Source organism: Urocampus carinirostris, chromosome 3 (assembly GCF_059441175.1).
Source record: "Urocampus carinirostris isolate Australia breed hairy pipefish chromosome 3, RoL_Ucar_1.0, whole genome shotgun sequence".
Lineage (NCBI taxonomy): Eukaryota > Metazoa > Chordata > Actinopteri > Syngnathiformes > Syngnathidae > Urocampus > Urocampus carinirostris.
The window spans coordinates 25,531,819-25,559,674 of NC_142351.1; the positions used below are offsets into that span (position 1 = coordinate 25,531,819).

Genomic DNA, 27,856 nt, shown 5'->3' on the forward strand with positions numbered 1-27,856 from the left:
CTCCTGTATTCATGACTTGAATTCATGATGTGCTTATTTCTATATATTTTCATTGTTGTCAATTGCATTGGAATCTGAATTGAGTGTGAAGGTGGGCCTTTCATGGACACATACTATTTATGACGCATAGTAGCAGAAGATGAGGAATGAATCCATTTAGACTCAATAGAACAAATGCATCCACAGAAACTGCAGTCAGACCAAGAGACCTGCAGATGGCGCTCTTGCTCATATCAACTGGAGAGACTAAAGCCTCTGGATGGAGATCTGGTAGGGCCAAACAAGGTGAACAGCTCATAAATTAAAATAGGAAATCTGGCTTATGACAAACACACAGCGTGACACTAATATTTTACTGCATCAAAAAATATTTATTGTTATCGTCTGCTGATGACAGTAGGCATGATAAAATAACAATAACAGTAATAACGATATTTTATGATCAACCAATGAATTTAAGCAAAGGGCAGGCGTGGCACATTGTCACCAGCAATGACAATTCATTAGGGAACACCGAGATATACCCTAGTTTTCATCATGACAGATAAGGGAATGCACACCCTATCTCACCCTGACATTCAACACAGAAGAGCACTGCTTGACAGGATTACTTAAAAAAAAGAGAGGAAGGAAAAGTTGGGTGATCTGTGAATGGATGTGCCAGCTCACGGCGACAATTGGCGGACAAAGGAGAGGATGTGGAGTCAGTGTCGTGATGAGCGAGCAGTGCGGTGGTATCTCTGTCCTGACTACCGCAGAAGCGACCATTTGATCTGTTCTTTGGCAGACTGAAGGACCTGGCAGGGAGAAGGCTTTTTTTTAACAAACGTCATTAACATAAGCATGCCAAACACAAATGGTCATCTTATTTTAAATATTGGGTTCATTCCTCAGCGCCAGTCCGAAAAAGATGTTTTGTTGTGTTTTGTGGTGGCAAACAAAAACTTAAACCAGCATTAGCAAATAGGCACCAGATTAAACAATTGAATATGGATTATAAAACAGTGGTTTTCAACTGGTCTGACTTCAGGACCCACCATCCAGCCCTAATTACAAGCCGCGACATAAATTAAGAAAATGTATCAAATGAAAGGATTGTGTAGTTTAAACCAGATAGAAGAATATATTCACATCCCAAACAATTTATGGTGATAGGAATGAGTGGAGAGGTGTAAAAGGATAGTGGGATGTTTAGATGTGTTCCAAGGGATGGGAAGGGCACCTGTATGATGCCACAGGGGTAAACCAGTGAAAGCTGTCGTGCCCTGCTGTTGAACAAAAGAGTGTGTTGTGTCACCCTGACCCGAGTGACATGGCCGCTTTCTTGTGTCCTGTTTCATCTGAAGGGACGAAAGCATGACCACTTGGGGGAAGAAATGCTTAACTTGTTTGGGTTTTGGGGCATTTGGGTTGGCCATGGTCCAAAATTTTTGTGGGTGGTTTTTGCTACCTTTTCCCTTTTTTATTTTCTTTGTTTTTGTATGTGTTTGTCTTGCTGTCGGTCACCCCTCTCGAGGGATATGACCAGGGTAGATGGATAGCGAAAAAAAAAGAGGAATGATCACCAAAAACAAACAAAAAATAATAATAACATTCCCTTTAATACTCATTTATCTTCATTATTAATTCAATCCAAAATACTTCACTTTTGTGGCTTTGTCTTACCGATAACAACATCCATATCGCATGTATTCCACGCTGTATCTGCATTTGGCCATGCTCAACATGTGTAAACAAACTTCATTGGGTCTTTTTTTGGTGAGTGAAATGGCAGGTGTCAACTCGCATTTGCAGGGAATTATTACCATCTGCTGCCGAGGAGTTGAAATGACACAGTATTTTCCCCTCTTTGAATTTTTTTGCTAAGGCAAAAGGGCTGCAAAACATTGAAAACAGGTCTGCCACACACTTGGGTCCCGATCCACCAGTTGAGAAAGACTGTTATGGAGTACCATTGTAAAAATGTAATGCGATGCAAATATAGAGGTACGAACCTGGGTCACAGTCTGCTCAGTCAAAGGTACATCATCACCCTAGAAGAGTAAAAGAAAAACAGTATGTGTTTCGAGTGAGATTATCCTTACTACACGTGTTTTAATAAGGCAAAAAAGGCAGTGGGTTGGAACTTACTCTTAGGGCCACACGGTGAACAACCAGCTGAGGGTCGCTCTCAAGGATCACCCTGCAGTAGAGAGCAAAAAGACAAGCTTAAAACCAAAATAATGTCTTTAGTAGAGCCACAAAAGTTATATTATGTTGCTCAGAATTAATTTACCCTCCATCAACGATTTCATCCACAGCCAGGAAGAGTCCCTCCATGTTATCAAGCAAAGCTCTGCGCTCCACATTTTTCCTGTGATTTCAGGAATTAGGAATAAAACACGTTTTTGCTAAAATATTTATTGAAAATGAAATTTAAAATTAAAAACGTTTCGTGTACCTTAACATCTGACTGAGGGAATCAAAAAGGCAGTTTAAGACAGCCATAAGCATTAACTGTTGAAAAAGGCAAAGACAAATGTATTACTCCAAGTGTTCCTGATTTTTTTTAAGTGGAGCGTCAAGAATAACAGATGCCTGTAAAACAATGCAGTTCAACTGATATCTTTGGTTTCACATAAAGGTCAACCTCAGCAAATTCCTTCCCTTATTATTGATTACATTTATCCTTATTAGAGGAAAAACTTTACAAACACAACACAGCAACTACTTACTCACAGAAAGACAGACTATATAAATAAAAAGAAAAATAAATGTGCAAACAAGATAATTTTCCAAGTAAACAACACAAAAGGTATTTCAGCATTTTTCTTAATTCTATCCCCACTCACAGTAATTTTAGTGTTGCTTATCATACATAAACGTATTTATTTTTCCCATTCACAATTTCAAATGATCAAAAAAATGAATAAAATACAGGGAAAATGTGTAAGTTGACAGGTGTGGTTTCACGTCAAAAAATGTCTTTATGTGAATGTTGAGGCAGCTTTCGCTCTGAAAACGCTGGTCTACTAGAGATCCCAAGAGCCAAGAAGAGATCCGCAGGTTTGAGAGCGTTCTACATTGGGGCCCCAGTAGTGTGGAATGCTCTTCCCCCAGAGATTCGATCAGCAACCTCAGTGGAACTGCTTAAAACACACTTCTATTCTGTAGCTTATGATTGACCGATATTTCTTGTTGGCAATATCTGTGTATTATTTGTCATTGCAACATCCATTGCATCCTGGTCCTCCTGGAATGGGGATTACCTCATGTGCGGTCCCTTCACAAGGTTTCTTCATTTTCCTCATGTTGAGGTTTTTGAGTTTTTCCTTGCCCTCATGTAGGTTTTAGATCAGGGGATGGTGTAATAATAGTCTGTGGTATGCAATAATATGTGGTCTGTGCAGCCCTTTGAGACTCTTTGTGATTAAGGGCTATACAAATAAACTTGACTTAAACGTTTACCTCATTTTCATGCGAACTTCCAATCACATAAAAGAAGAGGTCAATGTTACTTTTGTAGACAACAGTGAGCCCTTCCAGTAAAGCTATCTCACCTAGTAACACAAATAACAAATATCTATATTAAACATCCAATTGGGCAAAACAAATGTTTTAATTTTCTATTAAAAATAATATAGCATTACTTACTGTCTGTCCTATGTGTTTTGTTGAATATGTTCTTCTCGAAAGCTTTCTGCTCCTTTACTGTAGGGTACGTGTCATCATAATACTGCAGATAAATGTCATTTGGGGGCATTAATGAACAAGCGCCACAACTGTCAATTTTGAGAATAATAAATAATCATCCGAACACTATACCTTGGCATAAAGTCGGTCTCCGTCATTGTCCAGTATGAGAATTGCCTTCACTGTGTACAAAGATGGTTCCTGTTCAAATTACACACAATACATTCTCAATAAATTGACATTTCAACACCAGACGGTCGTGTCACCTCTATGGAGGACTGATCCTGTCATATGTAGAAATACATGTTTAAATAAATAAAAATACCTACAAATATATGACGAATAAATAAATGATCACGTAAATAAATTGTGTAAGAGCAAAATATATTACATTAAAGCAATCTATTTGTAGATTTATGCATTTTGTCATTTCAGTATTTATTTGGTCTTTAATTGTGTCGTGTATTTGTCACAAAAAAATGTTATTCACACGAGGAGCGGTCAAACAGTTTTTGGCCATAGCAATTTATTGGTGCACTCGTAGATCAGACAATTTGACCCGGCCCCTCGTTTTAATAACATTTTGTGGAGACAAATTACACGACAAAATGCATGACAAAATCCTAAAATGAATGACATAATGCATAAATAAGTGAATACAGTGTTATAGTCATATTTTGGTATTACGTGATGCATGTAAGTACATGGCATATTATTGTAGGTATTTGTTTACTTATAAGTATGGCAGGAGCGGTCCTCCATACACTTCTACAAATTAGATACAAGTACGTGAAAACTATACCACATAAAACAGAATACAATGGCAAAAAATAAAGAGTTAATAATTCAAACCGATCCATGAAGAGTTGTGGCTCTTGCATTTGTTGTAGTTACTCCCACTTCCACATCAGCACGTCTCTACACACAAGCTAAACCTTACCGAGGCTAGCGAATTAGCCTACAACTTTCAGCGATTATTCCTTTAACACTATCGACTGGTTATCATCCCAACGCTGGTAATAACATTACATTTCTTGTTTACGAATCTACGATTTTTTACTAAGACACGTAAAGCCGTTTTACCAATATAGGAGTATCCATCTTTTTTCTTGCTCTTAAAACCCTTCGAAAGGTGTCGAGAGGACTGGACGGATCCCACGTGACACGTCACCCAACAAACCCGGAAACAGGAAGTCTTCCACGCTGGCGAATATACCCAAAGCAATTTATAGTAAACTTCTTTCCAAAAAAATTTGGGACTTTTCTAATAAAGACAAATTTTATTTTATTTTTGTAAAAAAATATTTAGCTGCAAAGAAGGGCTCAATTGCTCCCTTGTTCCTGTCGCGGCGCTGTAACCTCAATTCTTTTGTATGTTAAGTCAAGTCATGTCATATTTATTTGTATAGCCCTTAATCACAAGAAGTCTCAATGGGGTGTGCAGACTACAAACCATTAATACACCATCCCCTGATCTAAAACCTACATGAGGGCAAATAAAAACTCTTAAAATGGGAAGGGGTAAGTAGGGAGTATTTGACTACTTCCAAAGTTTTGTTTTTGTCATAACCCACCCTCTTAGTATACAGGACTGTCTCAGAAAATTAGAATATTGTGATAAAGTTCTTTATTTTCTGTAATGCAATCAAAAAAAACAAAAATGTCATAAATTCTGGATTCATTACACATCAACTGAACTATTTCAAGCCTTTTATTATTTGAATATTGCTGATTTTGGCTTACAGCTGAAAAAAACTCAAAAATCCTATCTCAAAATATTAGAATACTTACTTACCAAGTAAAAAAATAATTTTATAACAGCAAAACTAAATCAAACATTTGAAAATGTCCATTGATGCACTCAGTACTTGGTTGGGAATCCTTTTGCACGGATTACTGCATCAATCCGGCGTGGCATGGAGGCAATCAGCCTGTGGCATTGCTGAGGTGTTATTGATGGCCAGGATGCTTCGATAGCGGCCTTCAGCTCATTTGAATTTGTAGGTCTGGTGTCTTTCATCTTCTTCCTAACTATACCTCACAAATTCTCGATGGGGTTCAGGTCAGGGGAATTAGCAGGCCAATCAAGGACAGTGATGCCATGGTCAGTGCACCAGTTACTAGTGGTTTTGGCACTGTGGGCAAGTGCCAGATCATGCTGGAAAATGAAATCCTCATCTCCATAGAGATTTTCAGCAGATGGAAGCATGTAGTGCTCTAAAATCTCTTGGTACACAGTTGCATTTACTCTGGACTTGATGAAACACAGTGGACCAACACCAGCAGCTGACATGGCTCCCCAAACCATTGCTGACTGTGGGAACTTCACACTGGATTTCAAGCAACTTGGATTTTGCTCCTCTCCAGCCTTTCTCCAGACTCTGGCGCCTTGACTTCCAAATGAAATGCAAAACTTGCTTTCGTCTGAAAAGAGGACTTTGGACCACTCTGCAACTGTCCAGTGCTTCTTCTCCATAGCCCAAGTCAGACGCTTCTTCCGTTGTCTTGAATTCAGAAGTGGCTTGACCATGGGAATATGGCTATTGTAGCCCATTTCCCGGACACGTCTGTGAACTGTGGCTTTTGATACCTGGACTCCAGCTTCAGCCCACTGTCTTTGAAGCTCCCCCAAATTCTGGAAGCGGCTCTTCTTCACAATTTTGTTAAGGCTGCGGTCATCTCTCTTGGTTGTGCAGCGTTTCCGGCCACATTTTTCCCTTCCAACAGACTTTTTGTGGATATGCTTTGAAACTGCACTCTGTGAACAGCCTGCTCTTTGAGAAATTTCTTTTTGTGTCTTACCCTCCTAATGGAGGGTATCAATGATGGTCTTCTGGACAGCAGTCAGATCAGCAGTGTTCCCCATACTTGTGATTTAGTTTACTGAACCAAGCTGAGTGTTTTTAAGGCTCAGGAAACCCTCGCAAGGTGTTTCGAGTTAATTAGATGATTCAGGTGATTAGTTGAATAGCCTACTTGTATACTTTTTCATGATATTCTAATATTTTGAGATAGGATTTTTGAGTTTTCTTAAGCTGTAAGCCAAATTCAGCAATATTAAAATAATAAAAGGCTTGAAATAGTTCAGTTGATGTGTAATGAATCCAGAATGTATGACATTTTTGTTTTTTTAATTGCATTACAGAAAATAAAGAACTTTATCACAATATTCTAATTTTCTGAGACAGTCCTGTAAAGGCGATTCTCTGCCTTTTAAACAATGCATGTTTGAATGAAACAACTTGTGGAATGCTCTTTCCCCTGAGATTCGATCTGCAACCTCAGTGGAAATGTTCAAATCTAAGCTTAAAACACACTTCTATCCTATAGCATATGAATAACCTATATTTTCTGTTGACAATATCAGGGGATGGTGTCATAATAGTCTGTAATAATAGTTTGCAATAGTCTTTGATCTGTGCAGCCCTTTGAGACTCTTTGTGATTAAGGGCTATACAAATAAACATGACTTGACTTGACTTGCTGTTCATTTGTGTGCAGAATATTCTTGTTAAAAGCTTAAACAGAACTGCTTCCACAACGCACATGGGAAAGGAAAAAGTAGTTCCCTGTCAATATATATATATATATATATATATATATATATATATATATATATATATATATATATATATATATATATATATATATATATATATATATATATATATACATTTCATAATGCATTATTTTGATCCATTACAAAGAAATATTTGCAAGCACTTTTGGAATCTTGGTCTAGGGTAGCTCGCCACTCAGATCACCAAGATTTGCAATATTCCAAGGAATTGAGCAATTGGTAAATTAAAATAAAAGAACCTGGCCTTTGGAAAAGGCCAAAAAATGAAATAAATTTTTGTTAAAGAAAAAACTTGAATCCGCCACATGTCAAAAAACATGAAAAGGTGACTACTCGTAGAATATTACAATAAATTCGGCAACAATATAAACATACTATGAACAGAGACATTAAATAATAAAAGGAGATCTCAATTTTGAATTCCATGTTATAATTTGTTACCATAATCGCGTTTACTCATCTACTCATGTGTTCATGCTCTGCAGAAGGGGGATGACCTCATATGTGGTTTCTCTCATGGTTTCTTAATTTTCCTCATGCTGAGGTTTTCCTTGCCCTCATGTAGGTTTCAGATCAGGTGGTATTGTAATGGGGTTGGTTGCAGTTATTTGAGACTTTTTGTGGTTAAGGGCTATACAAATAAATGTGACTTGACAAAAATCGAATAAAATCAACTGCAGGCCTCCTCATGTTATGAAGCCCCTCTTAATTTCGATGAAATGTATTAATTGGGTGATTCTCTGTAGCAGCATTTCATGTCTGCATCTTTCGATTACCCTGATTTTTCTCTAAAATCTGCCAAATGTATGTAAAAAGTACTTCAATTATTCACTTTAAGTGTTTGCAATCAATTAACCTTGAACAATGTTCCACCCTGTTAGAATGTGCTCAATTGCCCCCCATATCTACAAATCTCTAAAGGCCGTTTGGAGAAAGTGACATAATTTGATTTTGGCAAGAGTTCAACTGTAGAAAAAGGTAAGCTTCAACGTTTACTGTCTCCTTTCTTTTTATTTTAGTTTAAATGTGTTATATTTGCACAAGACACTCTTAAATGTCTACCCTGTTATTGTAGATTATGGAAAATATTTATTGAGTGTTTAAACAAAAAATATTAGATTTACTTATTAAAGATTTGTTATTCGGTCTAAAGTTATCTAGCTAAAAGTTAATCATCTAAAGAGCTACAGCTAGATTACCTTGGAAGAAAAATCCACCCAGTTTGGTCCTAACAGAGTGGGGATCTAACACAAGGGAATATTCAATATTATTAAAATAATAATAGTAATATTAACTTCAGGTCGTATAGGTTTATGTGTTTATGAACAAACCTTAATTGAAAAATAAGTTTTGATGGTAAAATTAGTCCATGTTTGTTAGGAAATGGCATCTGCATTAGTGCAGCAAAGATTTGGCGTCGGTAATGAGCGGGGATAGGCAACACAAAATGTTAAAAGAGGCATAATGAAAAAAAAAAAAAAAAAAAAAAAAATATATATATATATATATATATATATATATATATATATATATATATATATATATATATATATATATATATATATATATATATATATATATATTCAGAGCTGCAAAATACCAGCCTCCATCTATACTTATAATAGTAAATATCAAAATACCTTTATATTTGTATTTCTTTGTTCTGCATTTCAAATCATTCTAACAACTAAGGCAAGAATATTTGTTTGCAAAACACCCACTTGAGTTTGAGTGTGGTGAGTTGGTCGAGATGTAAAGCTGCATTTACTCAACTGTTAAAATAAACAAATTGTGACACATTCAATGTAAAACTTGCAAATCATTTTTCCCCATTGTTTCTGAAAAAAATGTGTTGTGGTTATTAAATATCTCGTGTCATTTAATATAATTTGTAGCGTAGGCTACAAATGGTGGCTGAATGATAAAGCATAGTACTGAAAAACAAAGATATTAAGCTTGACGTTGACATTTTTTTTACTCATCCGGGCCTCCTGGGAACATAAAGTCTGGATCCATCTGCCTAACCAAACTGAGCTTGCTATGCCTGCCTTAGACCATGCCATTATTTTTTTTATATATATAAAATGGGACAGTACCGTCTTTAAAGAGGACAATGACAAATATTTTTGTGAATGTTTGCATGTTGATCACGTTGGTTTCCTCGTACTGGTGTACTCATCCCTCACTGTTTTTTCCAGTATCCTCCTACATTCAACCAACTCCAATTATCCTACCTCCCGCTTCTGGGAAGCATTGGGGAAACCAGGCCAATGGGGTTTTCCCTGTATCTTGGTCCATAAATGACATAACAGTTTGCCCAGACTAAAAGACATTTTCAAATCAAGAGTTTAAAAAAATACATAATTGTATATCAAGATAAAGGCAACTGCATTGTTGTACGTTTTATGGGCCCATAAAGTATTTGAATTCATAACAACAATGTGGGCAACTAGGATAGTTTAAGAAGTTTATTCGGTTAAACGTTAATTTTCAAATTCAAACTTGTATGATAAAAAAACACAAAGAGTTAAATATTGCTAGCTGGGATCTTGAAAATGAGTGAACAATGTTGTGGGTTCAGTCAAGGATCTCAACTGCAAGGTATTATGTATTTGTTGTGTATATACTATCGATTGTTTTTTTTCACTGTGATGTATGCTGACTATAACCACAAGCTTGTTAGTTCTCTTCCTTCTGCTCAAGTATTCATTTTATCAGTGTTAAGCAGAGGTTCCGGTAACCAACATAATTCTTTCCCTACCCTCCCTCTTCATCTTTGCAGACAAGCATCCCTCATGTATTTCACTTACCTAGCCACTTGTGTTCTACTTTCTGTGTTAGAGGACAAAATGTGCTTTTTTGTAGATTATATATTTTTCAATACCCTACAGCCAAGTTCAGAAATGAATTGATCTTTTTTATTTTGTTTTTAGCCACCTAGGTTAATTTGGAAAATAAATTAGAGCTTTAAATTGGGAAGCTTGCACTTTTAGGAATACAAAGATGAAACACAATCGACTTGTCCATTAGAGAAGGTTTATATTGGATTATAATCATCTCACAAACGTGCAATAAGGAGAAATTCATTCTTAAACGGACACTGAGTAATATTTGATCACTCGAAGCCGCTGAATTGTGTAGTGCAACCAAAAAGCGCTACAAAGCACAAGGAAGAATACAAACTATAGAGACTTAAAATGAATAAACTGGACCATTTTTCTTAAATTTTTTTTGCACAGACATTCACAAGACTTTCGTTGTTACATGCAGCAGCAAGATTCCGACCAATCGTGTCAGCTACCTCTAGGTGAGCCACATGTTATATCAAATACATATACATTTCTCTACCTACACTCTTGAATACCAGAAACATGTTGTCCAATCACATTTATTTTGAAATTCCTTAATCTATGTGTAGAAATTGGAATTCGGCAAAAATATTTTTTGAAAATTTCAATTTTCGTTTTTAAGCTATAATGTGACTTCTACAGTGGACATCAGACCCATGTAAACAGGGAAAACAGAACTTCATTGTAAAATAGTCCAACAAAAAATATCAAAAAGTCAACTTGACAAATTATTCAACATAAATATAACGGTCCATCATTTATTTTCTTTTGTTTCACTTTTCCTTCCATTATGCTTATTTGGTACTTGAATGAATGAATGAATGAAAATTTATATCAAACAAAATAAAACAACAAGTAAAAAAACAATGTTAACGTATATGTCCGAAAAGAAACAGGAAGAAGCATATGCTTATTTTATCCTACCCCCAGACTTCCTTAATAATTCAGTTTTAAACTCTTGTGTACTTACATGTAACAAACACCTCACGTATATACATATTTACATTGCTTCGGTGGATGCATGGTCACTTCATCATCATCATTATCATCACCATCACTATTCTCACGGTCATCATTATCATCACTGCTGTTTCCATACATTTTCAGCATAATATAATAAGGATATATATCATAATAACAATGATTCTTATGGGTGTTCATGACAAAAACTGGTTGTTTTGTGGTCTGTGTTGTCCATCATACAAGGATCTTTGGATCTGCTGCTATAGGGGGTCCAGCCCCCAGGCAGCATAACCAACCATTGCTAAGTGTCCTGTTCTGTGCATTAAAAAGACAAGGACTGGAAGCTTGAGCCAGATTCCTCCAGCTTCAAGCTCCCGCTTGTCTGCCCTAACTATAAAATGTGCAGGACATATCTGTTTTGTGTTCTTTTTAAGATGTATATCTGTGTGATGGTATCCCCAGTTATTTAGTTTTTTTTGTGTGTTTTCACCATCATCACCTACATATTTATTTACCTAATTGTTTATGAATAAGATCCCAATTGTGCTGAATCTGATAATCATCTAATACTTGAAAAGCAAATCCATTTCTTTGAAACACAAACACAAATCTTGCAATTGGAGCACATAAAGTGTTTTACTGCTGCAGCGAGATTGGCGACACCTTGGTGCATATGTTTTGTCCACCATCTCTGGAATATGTTCAGCACCATAGCGTCTCAAAGCTGTAATTGGCTATAGTTTCCATTTTTGTTTTGTGTGAGTGAAGTCATCTAGGCTGTCACTTGCTGCACGTTCTGCTTGAGCTAAAGCAATTAACTCTTCACTAAGGACCAATTGAAGTCAGGGAGCTTCTGTGGTTTCTTCCCCAGACACTTGATGTTACTCTATATGTTACAGTCTGGCTGTCAGGTTTGGTTTTCTCTTTTTCTCTCTCCCCTCTCGCTTTCCCTTGCCTTTTTTGGTCACTTCTTCCTAGGCTCTGCTTTCCACTCACACCTGGTGATTGCTAGGTGAATTTCTAGTGAGAGCCCATCCTGTAGAAACTCAACCACTGGCTTGTTGCCCAAAAATTTTGATTACTGCAAGTCCAGGTGTGCTTTGTGACACCACAATCTCTGATGATCCTCTTTATTTTTCAGAACTTATTGCCTATGGTCTTGCAGTTGTTTGGAACCCTTTAATTCGTGAGGGTTCCAGTTTTTGTAAGTCATTTTCTCATCATAGAGTTAAGGAGGCTAGTTGCTGTAAAGCACCTGTCAAACAGATTGGTGCACTGGGGAACAGATAGTCAATTGAAGAACAGCTTGTTTCCCGATGCCCTTTCCTCCTGTAGCTGTGAAAGTTGTCTTGCCTTGGTGTATACCACAAAATCCAACAGTAAATAAGTTGGTAAGACCAATGCCTTCAGTCCAGTTGGGTTCTGGTTTACTCTGTACATGCTGACGCTATGGGCATTGACCAGTAAAAGAAACCATTTGCTTGTCATTGCAAAATGTTCCTATTCTTGGCAGACTCAGCCATCCTTGCCTTACTTTGCTCAAGAGGGGCCTGAATTTTCATGAGAGATCTTTTTCTTTTCTTCATCTGAAACATCAAGGTCGTTGACGATGGAGTTTCTCAATTTGTAAAACTGATTTCTGGTCCAGGATTTCTCCACCATTTTTACTCTACTATTCGAGGCCTAACACATTTTGAATGTTTGGCAATAAAATAACTTCAAAAGTCCACCACGGGGGACAATTTTTAAACACTTGAATACTAGAATCAATTACACACAAAGGTGGGTTCGTATTTAGAGGTGACCTTAAAAAGTTAAATTAAATATCTGTACTAAGTATGTGTTAACAATGCCCAACTGAGTTCAAAGTGCTTTTATATATATTTTTGTCAGAGTGCTTTTCTATTATCATAAGCATTCTGGCCACAGAGTGCATTAGGCTGTAGGTAAGGAGTGAAGAGTGATTTCCCGCTCGTGCTTGTTTTTTTATTCTAGGCTGAACATTGTGAAAGTAAACGAACCGTTTTAAATAAAGCGTAAATGCCAACCCAAACCCTGAAAATGATTTAAAAATGGGGAGTTTACTCAAGTCTGTCCAAAACAGAAAATTATTTGCACGCAGCGCACAGGTAGCTTGACAGAGGTTGCAATTATTTCAGCCAGAAGAAGGCGTCAGGAAGTGGACAATTTTCAAATTGCGAACACTCCATTTAAAATGCCTCAACCAACACTTAAATGTGTTCATTAGAGTATTATAAATAAAACGCCAAATGCATTTTAAGAGAAAATGTGTTTGGTAAAAACTATAATACTTTTCCTCGTCCAATAAAAAGTGCTTGCACTGAGTAAAGCCATTTTCTTTTATGGTGAAGTCAAGGTAACAAAGCCCCACCACTACAAATTTGGTCTCATTAGAAAGCACTAAATTATCTCTTTCAAGCTCAAAATGAGTTACTTGGATGCACAGGGTGGGGGATATTAAGGTTTAGAAATGTCCATTACAGAAAACCAATTTTAACTACTGGTCTTCACGAGGCTATGAGCATTTTAACAAATGCACAAGGTATGATTTTTTATGTGTTTTGCTTATTATTCAAATCAGTTTTTTTTTTTCCTTGAATGAAGATATTTTACCACAAGGGAGCCCTAAATGACTCACAATGTCACTTTGACATTCAACAACATGAAATATTAAAGGGAATAATATTAATCGAAAACTGAGATAAAACAGAGTTCAGTTTTTATCAAAATAATGCCAATGATTCATACATAATGTCCAGTCAAGTCGTTTATTTGTATAGCCCTTAATCACAAGGAGTCTTAAAGGGCTGCACAGACCACAGATTATTGCAAATGACAGACTATTATTACACCAGCCCCTGATCAAAAACATGCATGAGGGCAGGGAAAAACTCAAAAACCTCAACATGTGGAAAATGAAGAAACCTTGAGAAGAGACCGCACATGAGGTAATCCGCCTTCCAGGATGACCAGGCTTTAATGGATGTTGCAATAACAAATATAACATAGATATCATCAACAGGAAATCTAGGTAACTCATTAGCTATAGAATAGAAGTGTGTTTTAAGCTTAGATTTACAGTTCCACTGAGGTTTCATATCGAATCTCAGGGGGCAGAGCATTCCCCAACATCGGGGCCCGAATGTATGAAACAAGATTATAGGGAGGTTATCATGTGTGTCAAATCCTTGCATTAACGTTTTAGGAGTCAGGTGGAAAAAAATAGAGGGAGTGAAAATGTGTATTTTCTTTTTGTATTTTAGTTTGCATGAATAAACAATTCTAATATCCACAAATGCTGATTGTGATTGATCTTTATTTTGTCTTTCAATATTTTACTTTTACTTCTGATAGAAGTTTGCATTTGGAGTCAGTGCAACCACAACAACTGTTTGTTTCCTGCATCGTGCCTGTACAAAACTATAGTTTAGAAAGGACAGCATGGAACCATTTGAGCGTCAGCAGTTTTCCACACTAGGGAATTCCCAGTCCTTTCTTTTGTTTCCCTTGTTTTCTTTGATGTAAAAAAATCACCACAAAAAATGTAGACATTGCACAATTGTGAACGTTGCCACTTTTTTTTCTTAAATACCATTTCAGCCAACGTTGACCACAGTAAACTGGTAAGTAACAAAAATCCAGAATAAAAATAACTTTATAAAAGGGCATTTTTGTTGGGGGACGAGTTCTAGCACACCTAGTGCTGAGTGCATTCAACAGGGATGTGTATGCATTACAAGTGATATAAGCAGCGGTCTCCAACATTTTTCAAGATGACAGCTACTTTTTGATATTAATTAGCACCAGATTTGGAATGACGCTGTTATGAATAACGCAGTTACGAAACGGCATCATTATTTTCAGTGTCGGGATAATCTAACAGAAAAAAATTCCACCATGACAATGCAGTTACCTTTACTGCCGGTCAAAAGCGGTGTGTTACTTTGAATATTACGCTCTGCTCTGAGTTGTTTAGGTCTCTTCTTTTCAGATCATGTCACCATTCAAAATAGCAACTGCCATACAGTTGTATAGAGATCACAAATACAGTATTTATTAATGTACCGAAAGAAAAGGCGAATGTGTGACTCATGTCGTTTGCGAACTTAACATGTCTGTGGAAGTGAACGAAGGAAGCCATCTCCCCACCAATTATTAGCTGGTTTCCTCCGAGACGCCTTTTTAGTCTTATGATTTATCAATTTGCAGTTTTGGGGGATAATGTGTTGATGACTTTAAATTTGATGAGCACAAAAAAATAAATAGATAAAACGTGCTTTTCTTTTTTCAGATATATAAATATTTTAATTGTATTTCCTGTGTTTTTAGTGTTAATGTGTTTATATAGAAATGTTTTTATTACTTTTTCTTATTTAGCTCCTTTTTCCCCTTTTTGATGTTTGTATTTTTGTAATTTCTTTTTAAAAAAAAATTTCATTTAATTGATTAAACTTTAATGTTTAATGCTGATTGTTGTTTTATTATATTGTTTAATGTTTGTATTTATTGCGGCAGCACGGCAGCACAGTGGTTAGCACGTGTGCAGCACAGTTTTGAGGTCATGAGATCGAACCTTCCTGTGTGGAGTTTGCATGTTCTCCCCGTGCTTGCGTGGGTTTCAACGGGGCAAATCGGTTTCCTCCTACATTCCCCCAAAAATATGCATGTCAGGTTATTTGGCCAGTCCAAATTGTCCCTAGGTGTGAATGAGCGAGTGAATTGTCTGTCTCTGTGTGCCCTGCGACTGGCTGGCAACCGGTTCAGGGTGTCCCCTGCCCATTGCCCGTAGATAGCTGGGATGGGCTCCAGCAACTGCGCGACCCTACTGAGGATAAAGAGTGCAGATGATGGATGGATGGAGAAATTTGTTACACTTTAAGTGTAGGATAAAGCTGGTGAGGTGCATTAAATAATACATGCTTATATAACACCAATACATGTTTGTCCTTCTCTATTCAACTGACTCAAATACTGCTCAGAAAAGTTCAAATTCTTTGACATAAAACAACTTGTTTTAAAGTGACAGAAATAATTAATTTCCCTCGTAACTAGTAACTTTTACTATAGAGTAATTCAGTTACTGACTCCGTTACTGTTTGGAAGAAGCAGTGAGTAAGTATAACTGATTACTTTTTTTTTAAAGTAACGTGCCCAACACTAATTAGCGTACCGAGCATCCAGTTTGATATGCATTCCTAAAGTAAAAACTTACCATGTTATTACTATGTTGTTACTCTGTTATTGTCAGGTCAATTATGGGAAATAGGGTTAAATAGACTCACTTGGTCAACCACTAAAAAAACAATTTTACAAACAGATCAAAATGACACAGCACTGGTGAGCTATTTTCTGAGCAGGTCTGCTGGCACATCAGCTGTCCTTAGGGGGCACCATGTTGGAGACCATGACATATAGGGTACTCATCAGTTTACATTTTCCAAATTGATCTATTTTGCATTGTGTGTTCAATTCCCCCCAAAACTAGAATGTAACATTGCAAGTTTAATTTCCATAGCAAGTAAACAGACAAAATCCAAAGAACTCTGTGATGCATTTGTAGATACAATAGCTCAACCAACAATCAGATAAATAATTACAAAATCCATAGCTGCAAACCATTGTCTTGATCGAAACACATTGATAGAAAATTTACTGGATGTGAAGGTTCCTAATTTTCTGCTGGTCGAGTGGCTAAGTGTGAAAATCATGCGTGACAAATATTCTCAGAAATATAACAGAAAGGCTCCTTTTAAAAGGGAAGTTATGTTTGATATACTCCTCCATTTGACAAAACAGTATTCTGCTTTATATTTTATTTCTAACAAGCAGAAAAAATTTGCCTTTTCCTGACATTTGTTTTGAATGAAAATGACCTTGCGGTACAAAAGGCACATGGTCTTAACATTGTGTCCGCAACATTTATGAGGATGATGATGTCGATATTCGGTGATCAGAATTTCATGAGCCTATTATGTTACCTCGACGATCTGATGGTGTTTGCCCCTACAGAGGAAGTTGTGCCCTGTGACTGGCTGGCAACCTGTTCAGGGTGGCCCCTGCCCACGGCCTGGATATAGCTGGGATGGGCTCCAGCAACCCCTGCGACCCTACTCAGGATAAGCGGTGCAAAAAAATGGATGTATAGATATTCTGAAGTAACAGTTATTTTACCCACGTCTGTTTGTATGACAGTTTAGTGTTTTTCATCCACGCAACTGCTGCTAAAAACATGTTGTTGTCAGCATTTTAATGGGGAATAAAAGTCTAAAACGGCAAACAAGAAATACAAAAACCCCAAATTAATTGAAGCAAACAAACAAGAAAAGAAGCGTGGGTGTCGACCTGGGAGCTGTGTCCGTATCCAAAAACGTTGCGGCCGCTCTAATGACATGCTTGTGTTGGCTGCTTGTGGTGCTTGTGGTTGAGTCAGGGGCTTGCTGCTAGGAAAGCTGGGAAGTCCTTGCTGGAAGTACTTGGGAAGTCCCTTCTTTCATTCCTGGTAGATGTTCACCTTTCATGACTCTATAGACTGCCAGCATCTTAGAACTTCGAGGACCTCAGTATTTTCTTCACTCTAATTCAAAGAAACAATATCTCCCATTCCTTTTGAGATTTTTTTTAAAAAATTATTTTCCATTAAAAAATAAGTACCAATATGCAAATGCACTAAATTATGTTTAGCTTCATTTTAAGGAGAAGGCACTTTTGAAGCAAAAGTTTTTTTTAATTTTGTCATTTTTTAATGCTATGTGTATGCATGAAGCCATTATGAGAGTGTAAAGACTGAACTTAATGATTAAAAAAAGAAAACGAAATTAAGAACCACAAAAAACAAACAAATGTTAAATTTTGTATCAAAACTTTCATTTTGACTTCAGTACTAATATATATATATATATATATATATATATATATATATTTCCCATTTTAACATTTGAAACTGGGCTTGGATTTCTTTTTCATGCATACATGCTGCATAAGTAAACTGCAAAAAAGCCCATTTAAATATAAATAATAAAATATAATTATCTTTATTGTCATTTATATCAATGTGGTGAAACAATGTATGCAAGGAGAATAGACATGACACTCCAGGGTAAACACTAAATTGTTTTGTTTTTTTTTAAGAAAAAAAAATAGTTAAAGACTGTCAGAATAAGTTGTGAAAAAAATCACCCAAATTATAATATTCAATCTAGTAACAAATACAGGTCGATCATAATATCCATCCATTTTCTGCGCTGCTTATCCTCACTAACAGGAGCCCATCCCAGCCATCTTCGGGTAGTGGGCAGGAGAGACCTTGAACTCACTGCCAACCAGTCACAGGGCATTCAAAAACAGACACCCATTCACACGTTCATCAATACTTCAGGACAATTTTGACCCGCCAACTATCCTGCCTTTTTGTAATGTGCAAGCATTGGGAAAACTGCAAACTCCACAAAAGCAAGGCCAATTGCTGGAATTGAACTCAGGACCTGTGCACAGGGGGGCTGACGTGCTAACAACTCATCCAGTGTGCACCGAAGATCTCATTGAGATAAAAAAGAATCTCTAGTCCATCATTCATTTTCAGTCTAGCTTGCAAGGTTGGGCAGTAACAGAATACATGTAACGGCCGCTTCGTAATCAGGATACAAAAACATGTAATTGTGTTCCGTTACGGTTACAGAAAAAAGACAATCAAATTTCAGGTACACTTGGCTAAAATAAGGATTACTTTGCTGCATTACAATTACTATAATGTGTCATTAATTCAGTCAGTCGAGGTTGAACCAAAGTATTCCCCCAAATAATATTGTAATGGCCTCTACTGATCTAAGTATGTGTTTTTGTGTTTGTATATTAGTTAAGATGTAAAGTTTTTATCAATCTCTGGGGCGTGGTCATTTGTTGATGTTGCCCAGTGTTTAGTTTAAAACATAATACAACTGTGGTACATACAGCAGGTGAACTGTGATTAGTTGTTTTCAGAAGCTTGAGTGAATGCCACGTAATTGCTAATCAATACTTACTATTAAAATGGCCACCCTTAGAGATGGATGAAAACAATTGGATTTTGGTTTTAAATTTTTATATTTGTTCTTAATGTTCATCAAAATGCTATGTTTAGACCAGTTGGTGCCCATACAACACATCCTTGTCAGGAAATTGGTTGGGTTGATTTTAAACTTACCTGACTGCTATGTAGAAAGCTATTGATATAATATAATTTAACAGTATCATTATGAATTCTGAATCATATGTGATTTCTTGACATTTACTTTTGCTTACAAATTTAGTGTAGCTTTTCCATCATTTTATTTCCCTGAATCTGGCTCTCCAAGGTAAATATTTGGACACCCCTAGTTTAGACTCCAGAAAGAATCACTGGCCTCCATTTCCATCTCTCCCTCTATCTTGATGCTTGGTGTCCCAGGTAGAGGAACAATGCAGTCCTTTTTACCTGTCTCGGGCCATGCATTACATTTATAATCTACTGTGGCTCAATCCCACCCTTGCTTAACTCATTTAGTGTGAGGCATAAGTCTCAATTTTGACTGATGTTTCCCATCAACTTTTTGCAATTTTAACTGTTTTCTAAAGAGCTATAGAAAATTAGTTTTTTTACCTGTACAAACAAAGAACCCACCAAATACAATTGGCAACGTCTGACCTCTTTCCGCAAAAGACGATCACCCGGACTTTTCATTTCCCTATGTGTAATGATGATGTTGTGATCTCTTTGCTCATGTTGCATGAAAAATTATTGTTGAATTGCTTGAATAATTTGCCTCCAGCTGGGTTTGGTCCCAGTTTTCTAAACTGGAGACACTAAATGACGATTTTGCACTCTTGCTAAAGTAGCGGCTGGCCAGCAGTTTTACTGTACGGCACAACATGACCACTGCCACTGCAATCGCATACCTGCAGACGCTCTTGTACAATCCTTGTCGGTTTCAATGACAAACATGACAAAGATGCCACTTATTTTGACTGAAAGATTTGTGGAAGATTTCTGCTGGCATTGTTTTGGATCAGCTCGATACTGCTAAGCCACGTTCACAATTCACAACTTTAAGTCAACTTGCTCCACGGATCGCATCATGGAAATACGAAACCAGTTTTTGGACGAACCAAGAGTGTATCCAAGAAACTCCAGCCATGTAGTGTTTATTTAACATGCAAAAATCCTAACTAGAGCCAAGAGAGACTGTGAGAAGCTGGGCAAAGGGTTTTATATAAGTTGTATTTTGGGCACTAAGGACTTGCCACTTAACTGACATCACTTTAACCTATTGTCTCTTATTTGTGCTGGAACTGTACCCTGGACATCTAAAAATGGATGAAGCAAAGAAGTATATACAAATATTTTAATTGCACTCGTGTTTTTCCTTCCATTTTTTGGTCCAACTCTGAACTGAGTCAAACGTTATCCTATCATTCTTTACTTTTGTCTTGAGATTTCAAGGGGTTATGCGACAGCGTGTTGGGGAGGCAGCGTCAAGAAGAAGGATGCCTCTCGTCTCAATAAACTGGCAAGGAAAGCGAGCTCTGTTGTGGGCAAAGAGATGGACAGCCTAACAACAGTAGCTGAGAGACGGGCACTGGAAAAGCTGCGGTCAATCATGGACAATCCATCGCATCCACTACACAGCATTATCTCCAGACAGAAGAGCAGTTTCAGCAACAGACTGCTGTCACTGTCTTGTATTACGGACAGACTGAAGAGATCTTTTCTTCCTCATGCCATGAGGCTCTTTAACTCTACCTGGTAGAGTAAAAGCCCACAGTAAACCACACCACCTACATTGCATATTACCGAATCTTATTGCAATATGTATTCTGTGTAGCACTATTTAGTTATTCTATATAACACGCTACAGTGGGCATTTGCACGTCACACTGGGTATTTGTATATTGTATTCTTTTTGCTTTATTATTGTATTGTTCTCAGCGAAGGGATGCTGCTGGAAATGTGAATTTCCCTTCGGGGATGAATAAAGTATCTATCTATCTATCTATCTATCTATCTATCTATCTATCTATTTCTTGAATTGCAGGTGTTTTTTTTCCAAAACATTTTTACATTCTAAAAATTCAAACACATTAGTTAATTTGTGTTTATATAATTATAGGTGTTTTGGATACTATCAACCTCCTTATTGGAACAGGAGTTGGGTAAACCTAAAATAACACTATTTGTAATTCCAAAGGCACTCTTCCTGTTGGTAGGTATACATTTTATTTTTCTGACCCCAGGTATTCCTCCTCACAGAAGCCCCAACTTTTGTTTGGGAAGCTTTGAAATGAAGTAGTTCTTCAATCTTATTTTTGTTTTCTTTTACTGTATCGTTCTATTAATGGGACCCAAATTGTGTGCATATGGAAATGGATTTGTAACGCTCTGTTGAGTGCAAAGTGACTGAATCATTGACATGGCTCACACCAGACTGTTGGTTTGTGGTCTGCCATGAGGGCAAGGGGGAAATTTGGAGGTTAGGGTGTAAGTGTGCTATTAAGGTTGCATGAACCACTTTATGGTAACGTTGCGTTTGAGTGCTCAGAGACGTCCCACTTAAGCTAGCGACACAATACATCACTAAGCAAAGAGGCAAGCAGTTGGGCGAGGACATACCGCCTTGAGGAGTCACAATTTTGGAGCAGCCCGAGAGTCCAGAGCAAACTGGCACTGATCATCTGACATTTTTGCTAGGTGAAGACACGCATGTCAAGAATGTTGCTCAGGTATGTTGATTCATATTTCGTATATTGTGCATTCGGTAGTCATTTAAATAACTTTTGAACTTAATAGGAAATGTCTTAATTGATCAGACTTTGTGCATATACAATGCATGTTCATTCATAGCCACCTTTGCATAAATTGTTTACACTAAAGTCATGTCAATGCAATACTAAATCTTATAAGTTTACTTTTAAGAGCCAATTTGCATTTTATAGTTTTACCTCGATTCCGATATATTTAAAACATAAGTTGTGCAGTTATTTAACCGCTGGTCAAGTGGTCAATAACAACTATTTGATTTATTACATAAAGCCTTTCAATTAAGTCTTTTTTGGTTGAATATGGAATTCCAAAAGATTCTGTTAGGCAAAAATGTGAAAAAAAGGTAAAAATTGAACTAGTCGTCTGGTAATAAAACCTCATCACAAATATAGTGCAGTCCATCAAAACAATGCAAATCTTCGAAACAACTAATCCATATATAAAATTGAAATAATGGTAAGAAAACTGCTAAGGTCCCAAAAAAATGCAGCCAGTCTTCTATCAGACCTCAGTCGGCCAGGCAGAATATGCTGTTTCCCTGCAGATTGTCTTATCACTGGTTGGCACAGCTGATGGGAGGAGTCAAACGTTCAGGAACCTTAATATGGCCCAAAAAAGGTTTTGCAAAATTGAAAAGAGAGTGGTTTAGCCACAAAGACTCTGATATTTGTTATTATTCAGAGATCATACTTATATTTGTTTATCAATGTCCTAGTATTCTATTCGAAGCAAACAAGTTTATATCTGGATTTTTAATGCTGACTGAATTTTGACAGGGTTAAACTTCAGCAATGAGAGCCTGTCCCAAATGTGTTCAACAAGCAACTACTCGCTCCCGCCACGGAGAACCTGTGAGGTTGGTTTTGTCAAAGCATTTTTTATTTTTACAGCTAAGCATGCATGGCACTCTGCTCACAGCGAATTTTACTCTTTTTCAAGGTATTAGCCTGCACCACAAGCAGGGTGTGGGGAGGAGCAACGGTCAATTTATTTGGTGACAAATCTCATGGATCGCAGCACTCCGAGATGGATGCAGCCTGGCAGGAATTAATGGCTATAACAGAGTTGCAGGTAACAGTTAATCACAGGAAACCTTTGTCTGCATTGTTAGGAATTAAAGGGGTTTCTTTATTATTGATGCTATTAATACACTTCGTATGAGCTTAGTAATTCAATTCAATGTCAAGTTTCAGGATGAACTATTAAGATTTTGGTGGTATGCTTAAAAAAGGGATGTTAGCTGTCGTTTCCCGTGGCAAAATGTGAAGAACAGAAGTCGACTGCAAAAATAATTGTGTTATTATATATGTGTGTAATGTCAAGTCGAAGTTTGGTTGAATATGGAATTCCAAAAGATTCAGTTAGGCAAACATGTGAAAAAGGTAAAAATCGAACTTCGACTTGACTTGTATGTAATGTCATTGACTGAATTTTGTGTTTACAAAAATTACACTTTTTTTTTTTTTTTACTAAAGCTGCACTGAGAAATACAATCTTTACCCATTGATGGATGATTTTGCCAATTTTAAAAGACATTTGTTTATTTTTTGCCATATTTAAAAGTTGTTTTTCTGATAAAAATCAAATTGAAATATAGCAAAAATATGTTATCGACTATTTTTAAACTTTCCCCAGTTGAAAGAAGAACCATAACAATTTGGAACAATTTGCAACGGGGATTTTGGGATATATATACAGTATATATATATATATATATATATATATATATATATATATATATATATATATATATATATATATATATATATACACTCACACCCAATTATACACATGGTTTGTACATTTTTTTCAAGGTCAAATTCAAGCACTTATAAGCCAATATTCCTGGTAGAATTAAAAGAAAAAATCCGGTGTGAATCATTATTTTTCAGAGCCGCAAATCAATCAGCAATTTACATGTGCGGTTTTTAGAATATGCATTTATTAAGACATATGATAGATCTTTAGTAAATTGAGAATATATTCCTTTTTGAGGTTAAAATGACAGTAATACAGTATGAAGCTTACATTTTAATTTGCAGGACGTTTTTTCCTGACAATCTACCACCGGGAAACCCTACCTTAATTTTTTGCAAGGCCCAAAATAGATCTCCAGAATTGATCTGAAATCATTGGACTAATAAACATTTCATAGTGCCCTGTTTAGGTGTAGCATGCTCCTGCTCGCAGGGCGCCATTACGCTTCATAGGAAAATGACAAACTAATGCCAGCTGCTGTGAATTAATAGGAAAAAAGAAATGCAATGGCAAAGCGAAGCCACCAGAGAGCAGTATCTGCGTCATTTTTAAACAGACTTATGAGAAAAATGGCAACAATTTCAAGCATTTACAAACGATACACCCAAAATCCAAGCACATATCAGTCCTTGAAAACACAACATTAAAAATCAAGGATTTAAAGCACACGTACGAACTCTATTGCGAAATCCTTCGTTTCGAGGGGTTTCAATCTGTAAACGACCCTCAATAGTCCAAACCCCAAAGTAGAAACCTTTATTTATTTATCAAGTACTCTATTATACATTGAAATCAAAGAACAAACCTTATTTACAGATTCAAGCATTTGTATAACAAACAAAAGTACAGTACATAATAAACACAACTTTAAAAAAAAAATCTATACTGTTAAATTATATTTTAAATAGAATATTGCTGCTATATTGCTTTATTGAGTCAGGACACGACAACTTTTTACTTCAGATGGCATTTGTCAGGACCAGAACGGAAACAGGACCCAATTGCGTGACGTTTACCACAAGTTTTATTGAAATAAAGTGGAAGGGCTGCGCCCACGATCCGGTGTTCGCTGGACGCGGGAATCAAGTGGCTCTGTGATCCGAACACGGAAGTGGATCTTCCGTAGCGAGCGATGGCGGTGTCAGGGACGGAAAAACTGGTTGGTAGCCGGGATTTGGAGAGCAAAGCGTGGTCGGGGTCGGAAACGAGTCGTAAGCCGGGACGGGAGAGCAGACGTGTTCGGGATCAAAACATGTCGAAGCCGGAGACAAACAGGAGCAAAAACAGGACAGGCGGGAGTCAGGGTCGAAAAAGGCTTGCCTTGTATACACACAGGGTCGCAGACGGACTGACAACAGGGGATTGACAGGACTGGGTTTTAGTAGGGGCAGAGAGCCAATCAGAACCCGCAGCAGTTGGCGCCAAATGAGCGGGCACAGGTGAATCATGACAGTATTGTTTTGATATCATGTGGAGTCAACGTTTAGGAGCATGCTACACCTAAACAGGGCACTATGAAATGTTTATTAGTCCAATGATTTCAGATCAATTCTGGAGATCTATTTTGGGCCTTGCAAAAAATTAAGGTAGGGTTTCCCGGTGGTAGATTGTCATAGGAAAAAACTTCCTGCAAATTAAAATGTAATGCCGTAAAAATCATTCCAAACAAATAAAAATACTGTTCTTTATTACCTTTTTTTTAACAAATAAACTTTGTTTATAATTTTAAATACAATCTTGCTTCTATGTCGTACTATTTATTCAGGACACTCTCACTTTTTTACATCAGACTATATCTTGTCGCCATAATATGGACATGTTTGAATAAAAAAAGTGGCGTAAAAATTATTAAACCTTATTTTAGTTAGTATGTAGAGAACTAGTTTGCGATAGAAAGCATCTTCCTTTGCGTTTTGGGCCCAGTCGCAGGTTCTTTTGTCGGTCCAGAGCGTTCTGTTGACACGGCTTTCAGAGAAACTTGAAATTGAAAAAGACTTGTACGTACGTCATGTTCTTCAAGCTGGTTTATGTTACTGACGCACAAGTGGACACAGGCAGAAAAATGTTGGCGAGATTGTTTAGCCAATCTGAATGCAAAACACAATGCTGGATAAAATGCAGAGTAGTAAAACTGCGGAAAGTAAACTGCGATACAGGGAAGTATTACTGTCCAAGACTTTGTGTTCCAACCTCAACTTGAATCTAGTTTCTGTGGATTCAATCTGCTTTAGGTTTTGACTTGTGATAATAGATTTACTAAAAACAGTTTACGTTTTCTCAACACTTTGGAGTTTTCCTATAAAATGTCATTCTTCCAACTGATGTTAGTCCGAAAATGTATTTATTTATATGAACTGTTATACAGTGAGGGATTACTGTACAATATAATACAAGTTTGGGGTCGAACTCTAGAAGGATGACAATTTTTAAGTGATGTTTATGTGAATTATTCCTATTCTGAGATTTGTAATGTATAAGATTTCCTGATTAATATTGTATTTCATTCCATGAACACAATTTCAAATGTTGCCCAATACTATGTAACTCTTAGCCACTGTGCTGTTCTATTATTACAGGGCTTGGAGACATCTGGTGAAAGCATGTGTGAAACAGCACAATACCAAGGCATTCAACCAATGGTTTCTATGAGTGCATATGAGGCCACCCAATGCCACTCCGAACCAGCTCAGTTCGAGGTCGGCGCTACGGACTTGTATGACGGAGGTTATTCTGAAGAGGCAATTGCCCTTCATCATCCTGGCTCCAACGCAGAATCTCTCTATAGGTACACAGGACCACAACTCCACCAAAGATTGGCATCCGGGCCATTGCAAACCCACCACTCGCTTGTGACCCTCACAGAACAGTTAAGCTCTTCCAGTCAAAGCAAAAGAAAGGTCAATAAAAGCCTTCCCGAGACCACAGATAATCACATTTGGGCAACATTCGGCCAAAGTTGTTTTTGTCACTCAGCTGATGAACTGGAGTCGGATTCTGGCCTCTCTTTGGGGTCCAGTACACCTTTGGCCTCCCCAGAAAATGTTGCCACTTGTGTATCATATTACAACGATACGGACATGTCTATTGCATACCATGATGGGGAACCAAAAAGCACGGTTGAATGTACAACACAATACCAGACAGCGTACGAAAGTCGGGCTTACTCAAACCTGCAGACGAGTGCACAGACATCATACTCTCCAGGACAACTGCACATTGGACATTCGCAATTCAACGCACCAAATATTCAGTCAGCCAAAGGGACTGCAGGTAATATTAACACTGAGTTAGCCAGCAGAGGGAGCTGGCAACACATGCTGCACACAAAACCTCAAGGAAGAGCCCAGACCCAAATGAGCAAAGATGAGAGGCGGGCCTTAGCTCTAAAAATCCCCTTCCCAATGGAGAATATCATTAATCTGCCAGTGGACGACTTCAACGAGCTTCTGACGCAGTACACCCTGACTGAAGCGCAATCGGCCCTGATAAAGGACATAAGACGTAGAGGAAAGAACAAAGTTGCGGCTCAGAACTGCCGCAAGCGCAAATTGGACAGCATCATTCATCTCGAAAGTGAGTTGGGCCAGCTACAGGCTCAAAGAGAAGACCTGGTGCAGCAAAGATGTGAATTTCAGCACAGTTTGTCATTCATCAAGTGCCGCCTCACTGAACTATACCAGGAGGTTCTCTCTCACCTAAGAGATGAAACTGGACAATCATATTCAGTAGATGAGTACTACTTGCAGCTTATGGCAGACGGAGAAACGTATTTGGCACCTCATGCAATTATGCAAAAGAAGGAATAGCTGCCTCTTAATGATGCAAGACTTGAGTCTGAACACCAAGTCACATTGTTGGGGCACAAGAACTCAGGAAGAATTACACTATAGCAATGGTTCTCTTTAAAACCTTTTGAATAAAATTTTAACTTGCACACATATTGAATACAATGACTATATCTCAGGGTTCCTACTGCTTTAGGCATGTTGTGTTCAAGACTTCTTATATGCATTATGAAATCAAATGTAAGACCAGGTTAGAAAATAAAAACAAAGAATATTTATTGCCACGGTGAAAATCGTTCATTGGACCGCCCCTTCAATTTCTTTTCCATGGTGCCAAGTAAATACTTCTGAAAAACCTGACTAAAATCCCATCACGATTTTGATAATCTCTTTATTGTGGACATGGTGTTGTCAAACAAGTAAATTGATTAATTGAAAAAAAAAAAAAAGAATCAAC

At 37.2% G+C, this 27,856-nt stretch overlaps 2 protein-coding genes across 3 annotated transcripts; one reads left to right on the plus strand and one right to left on the minus strand.

Moving 5' to 3' along the window:
- Positions 1–350: 350 nt before the first annotated feature.
- On the minus strand, positions 351–4,860 carry copz1 (COPI coat complex subunit zeta 1). The gene is made up of 9 exons (XM_088331222.1): positions 4,756–4,860; positions 3,805–3,873; positions 3,634–3,715; positions 3,448–3,539; positions 2,441–2,496; positions 2,276–2,353; positions 2,131–2,182; positions 1,995–2,033; positions 351–797 (listed from the first exon to the last, which is right to left on the minus strand). The coding sequence occupies exons 1-9, from the start codon at positions 4,771–4,773 to the stop codon at positions 750–752; spliced, it is 534 nt and encodes a 177-aa protein (XP_088187348.1). The 5' UTR covers positions 4,774–4,860; the 3' UTR covers positions 351–749.
- A 5,661-nt stretch (positions 4,861–10,521) lies between these two features.
- Positions 10,522–27,812, plus strand: nfe2 (nuclear factor, erythroid 2). 2 transcript variants are annotated; one of them, XM_088331221.1, is made up of 5 exons: positions 10,522–10,559; positions 21,785–21,816; positions 22,633–22,712; positions 22,796–22,927; positions 26,191–27,812. In XM_088331221.1, the coding sequence occupies exons 3-5, from the start codon at positions 22,665–22,667 to the stop codon at positions 27,418–27,420; spliced, it is 1,410 nt and encodes a 469-aa protein (XP_088187347.1). In that variant the 5' UTR covers positions 10,522–10,559; positions 21,785–21,816; positions 22,633–22,664; the 3' UTR covers positions 27,421–27,812. The 2 variants fall into 2 exon arrangements, with proteins under 2 accessions (XP_088187347.1, XP_088187346.1); XM_088331220.1 differs by lacking the exon at positions 10,522–10,559 and having other exon boundaries at positions 21,682–21,816.
- The last annotated feature ends 44 nt before the right edge of the window (positions 27,813–27,856 follow it).

Bases quoted from the DNA above. Each gene is read 5' to 3' on its own strand.
- copz1 (XM_088331222.1), bottom strand. The intron at 2,497-3,447 runs GTAAACGTTTAA...CTTTTTCAACAG, and splicing joins GAAGTTCGCATGAAAATGAG to TTAATGCTTATGGCTGTCTT. The intron at 2,183-2,275 runs GTAAATTAATTC...TCTCTACTGCAG, and splicing joins GATGAAATCGTTGATGGAGG to GGTGATCCTTGAGAGCGACC.
- nfe2 (XM_088331221.1), top strand. From the start codon at position 22,665: ATGTGTTCAACAAGCAACTACTCGCTCCCGCCACGGAGAACCTGTGAG. The intron at 22,713-22,795 runs GTTGGTTTTGTC...CTCTTTTTCAAG, and splicing joins CGCCACGGAGAACCTGTGAG to GTATTAGCCTGCACCACAAG. The intron at 22,928-26,190 runs GTAACAGTTAAT...CTATTATTACAG, and splicing joins TGGCTATAACAGAGTTGCAG to GGCTTGGAGACATCTGGTGA.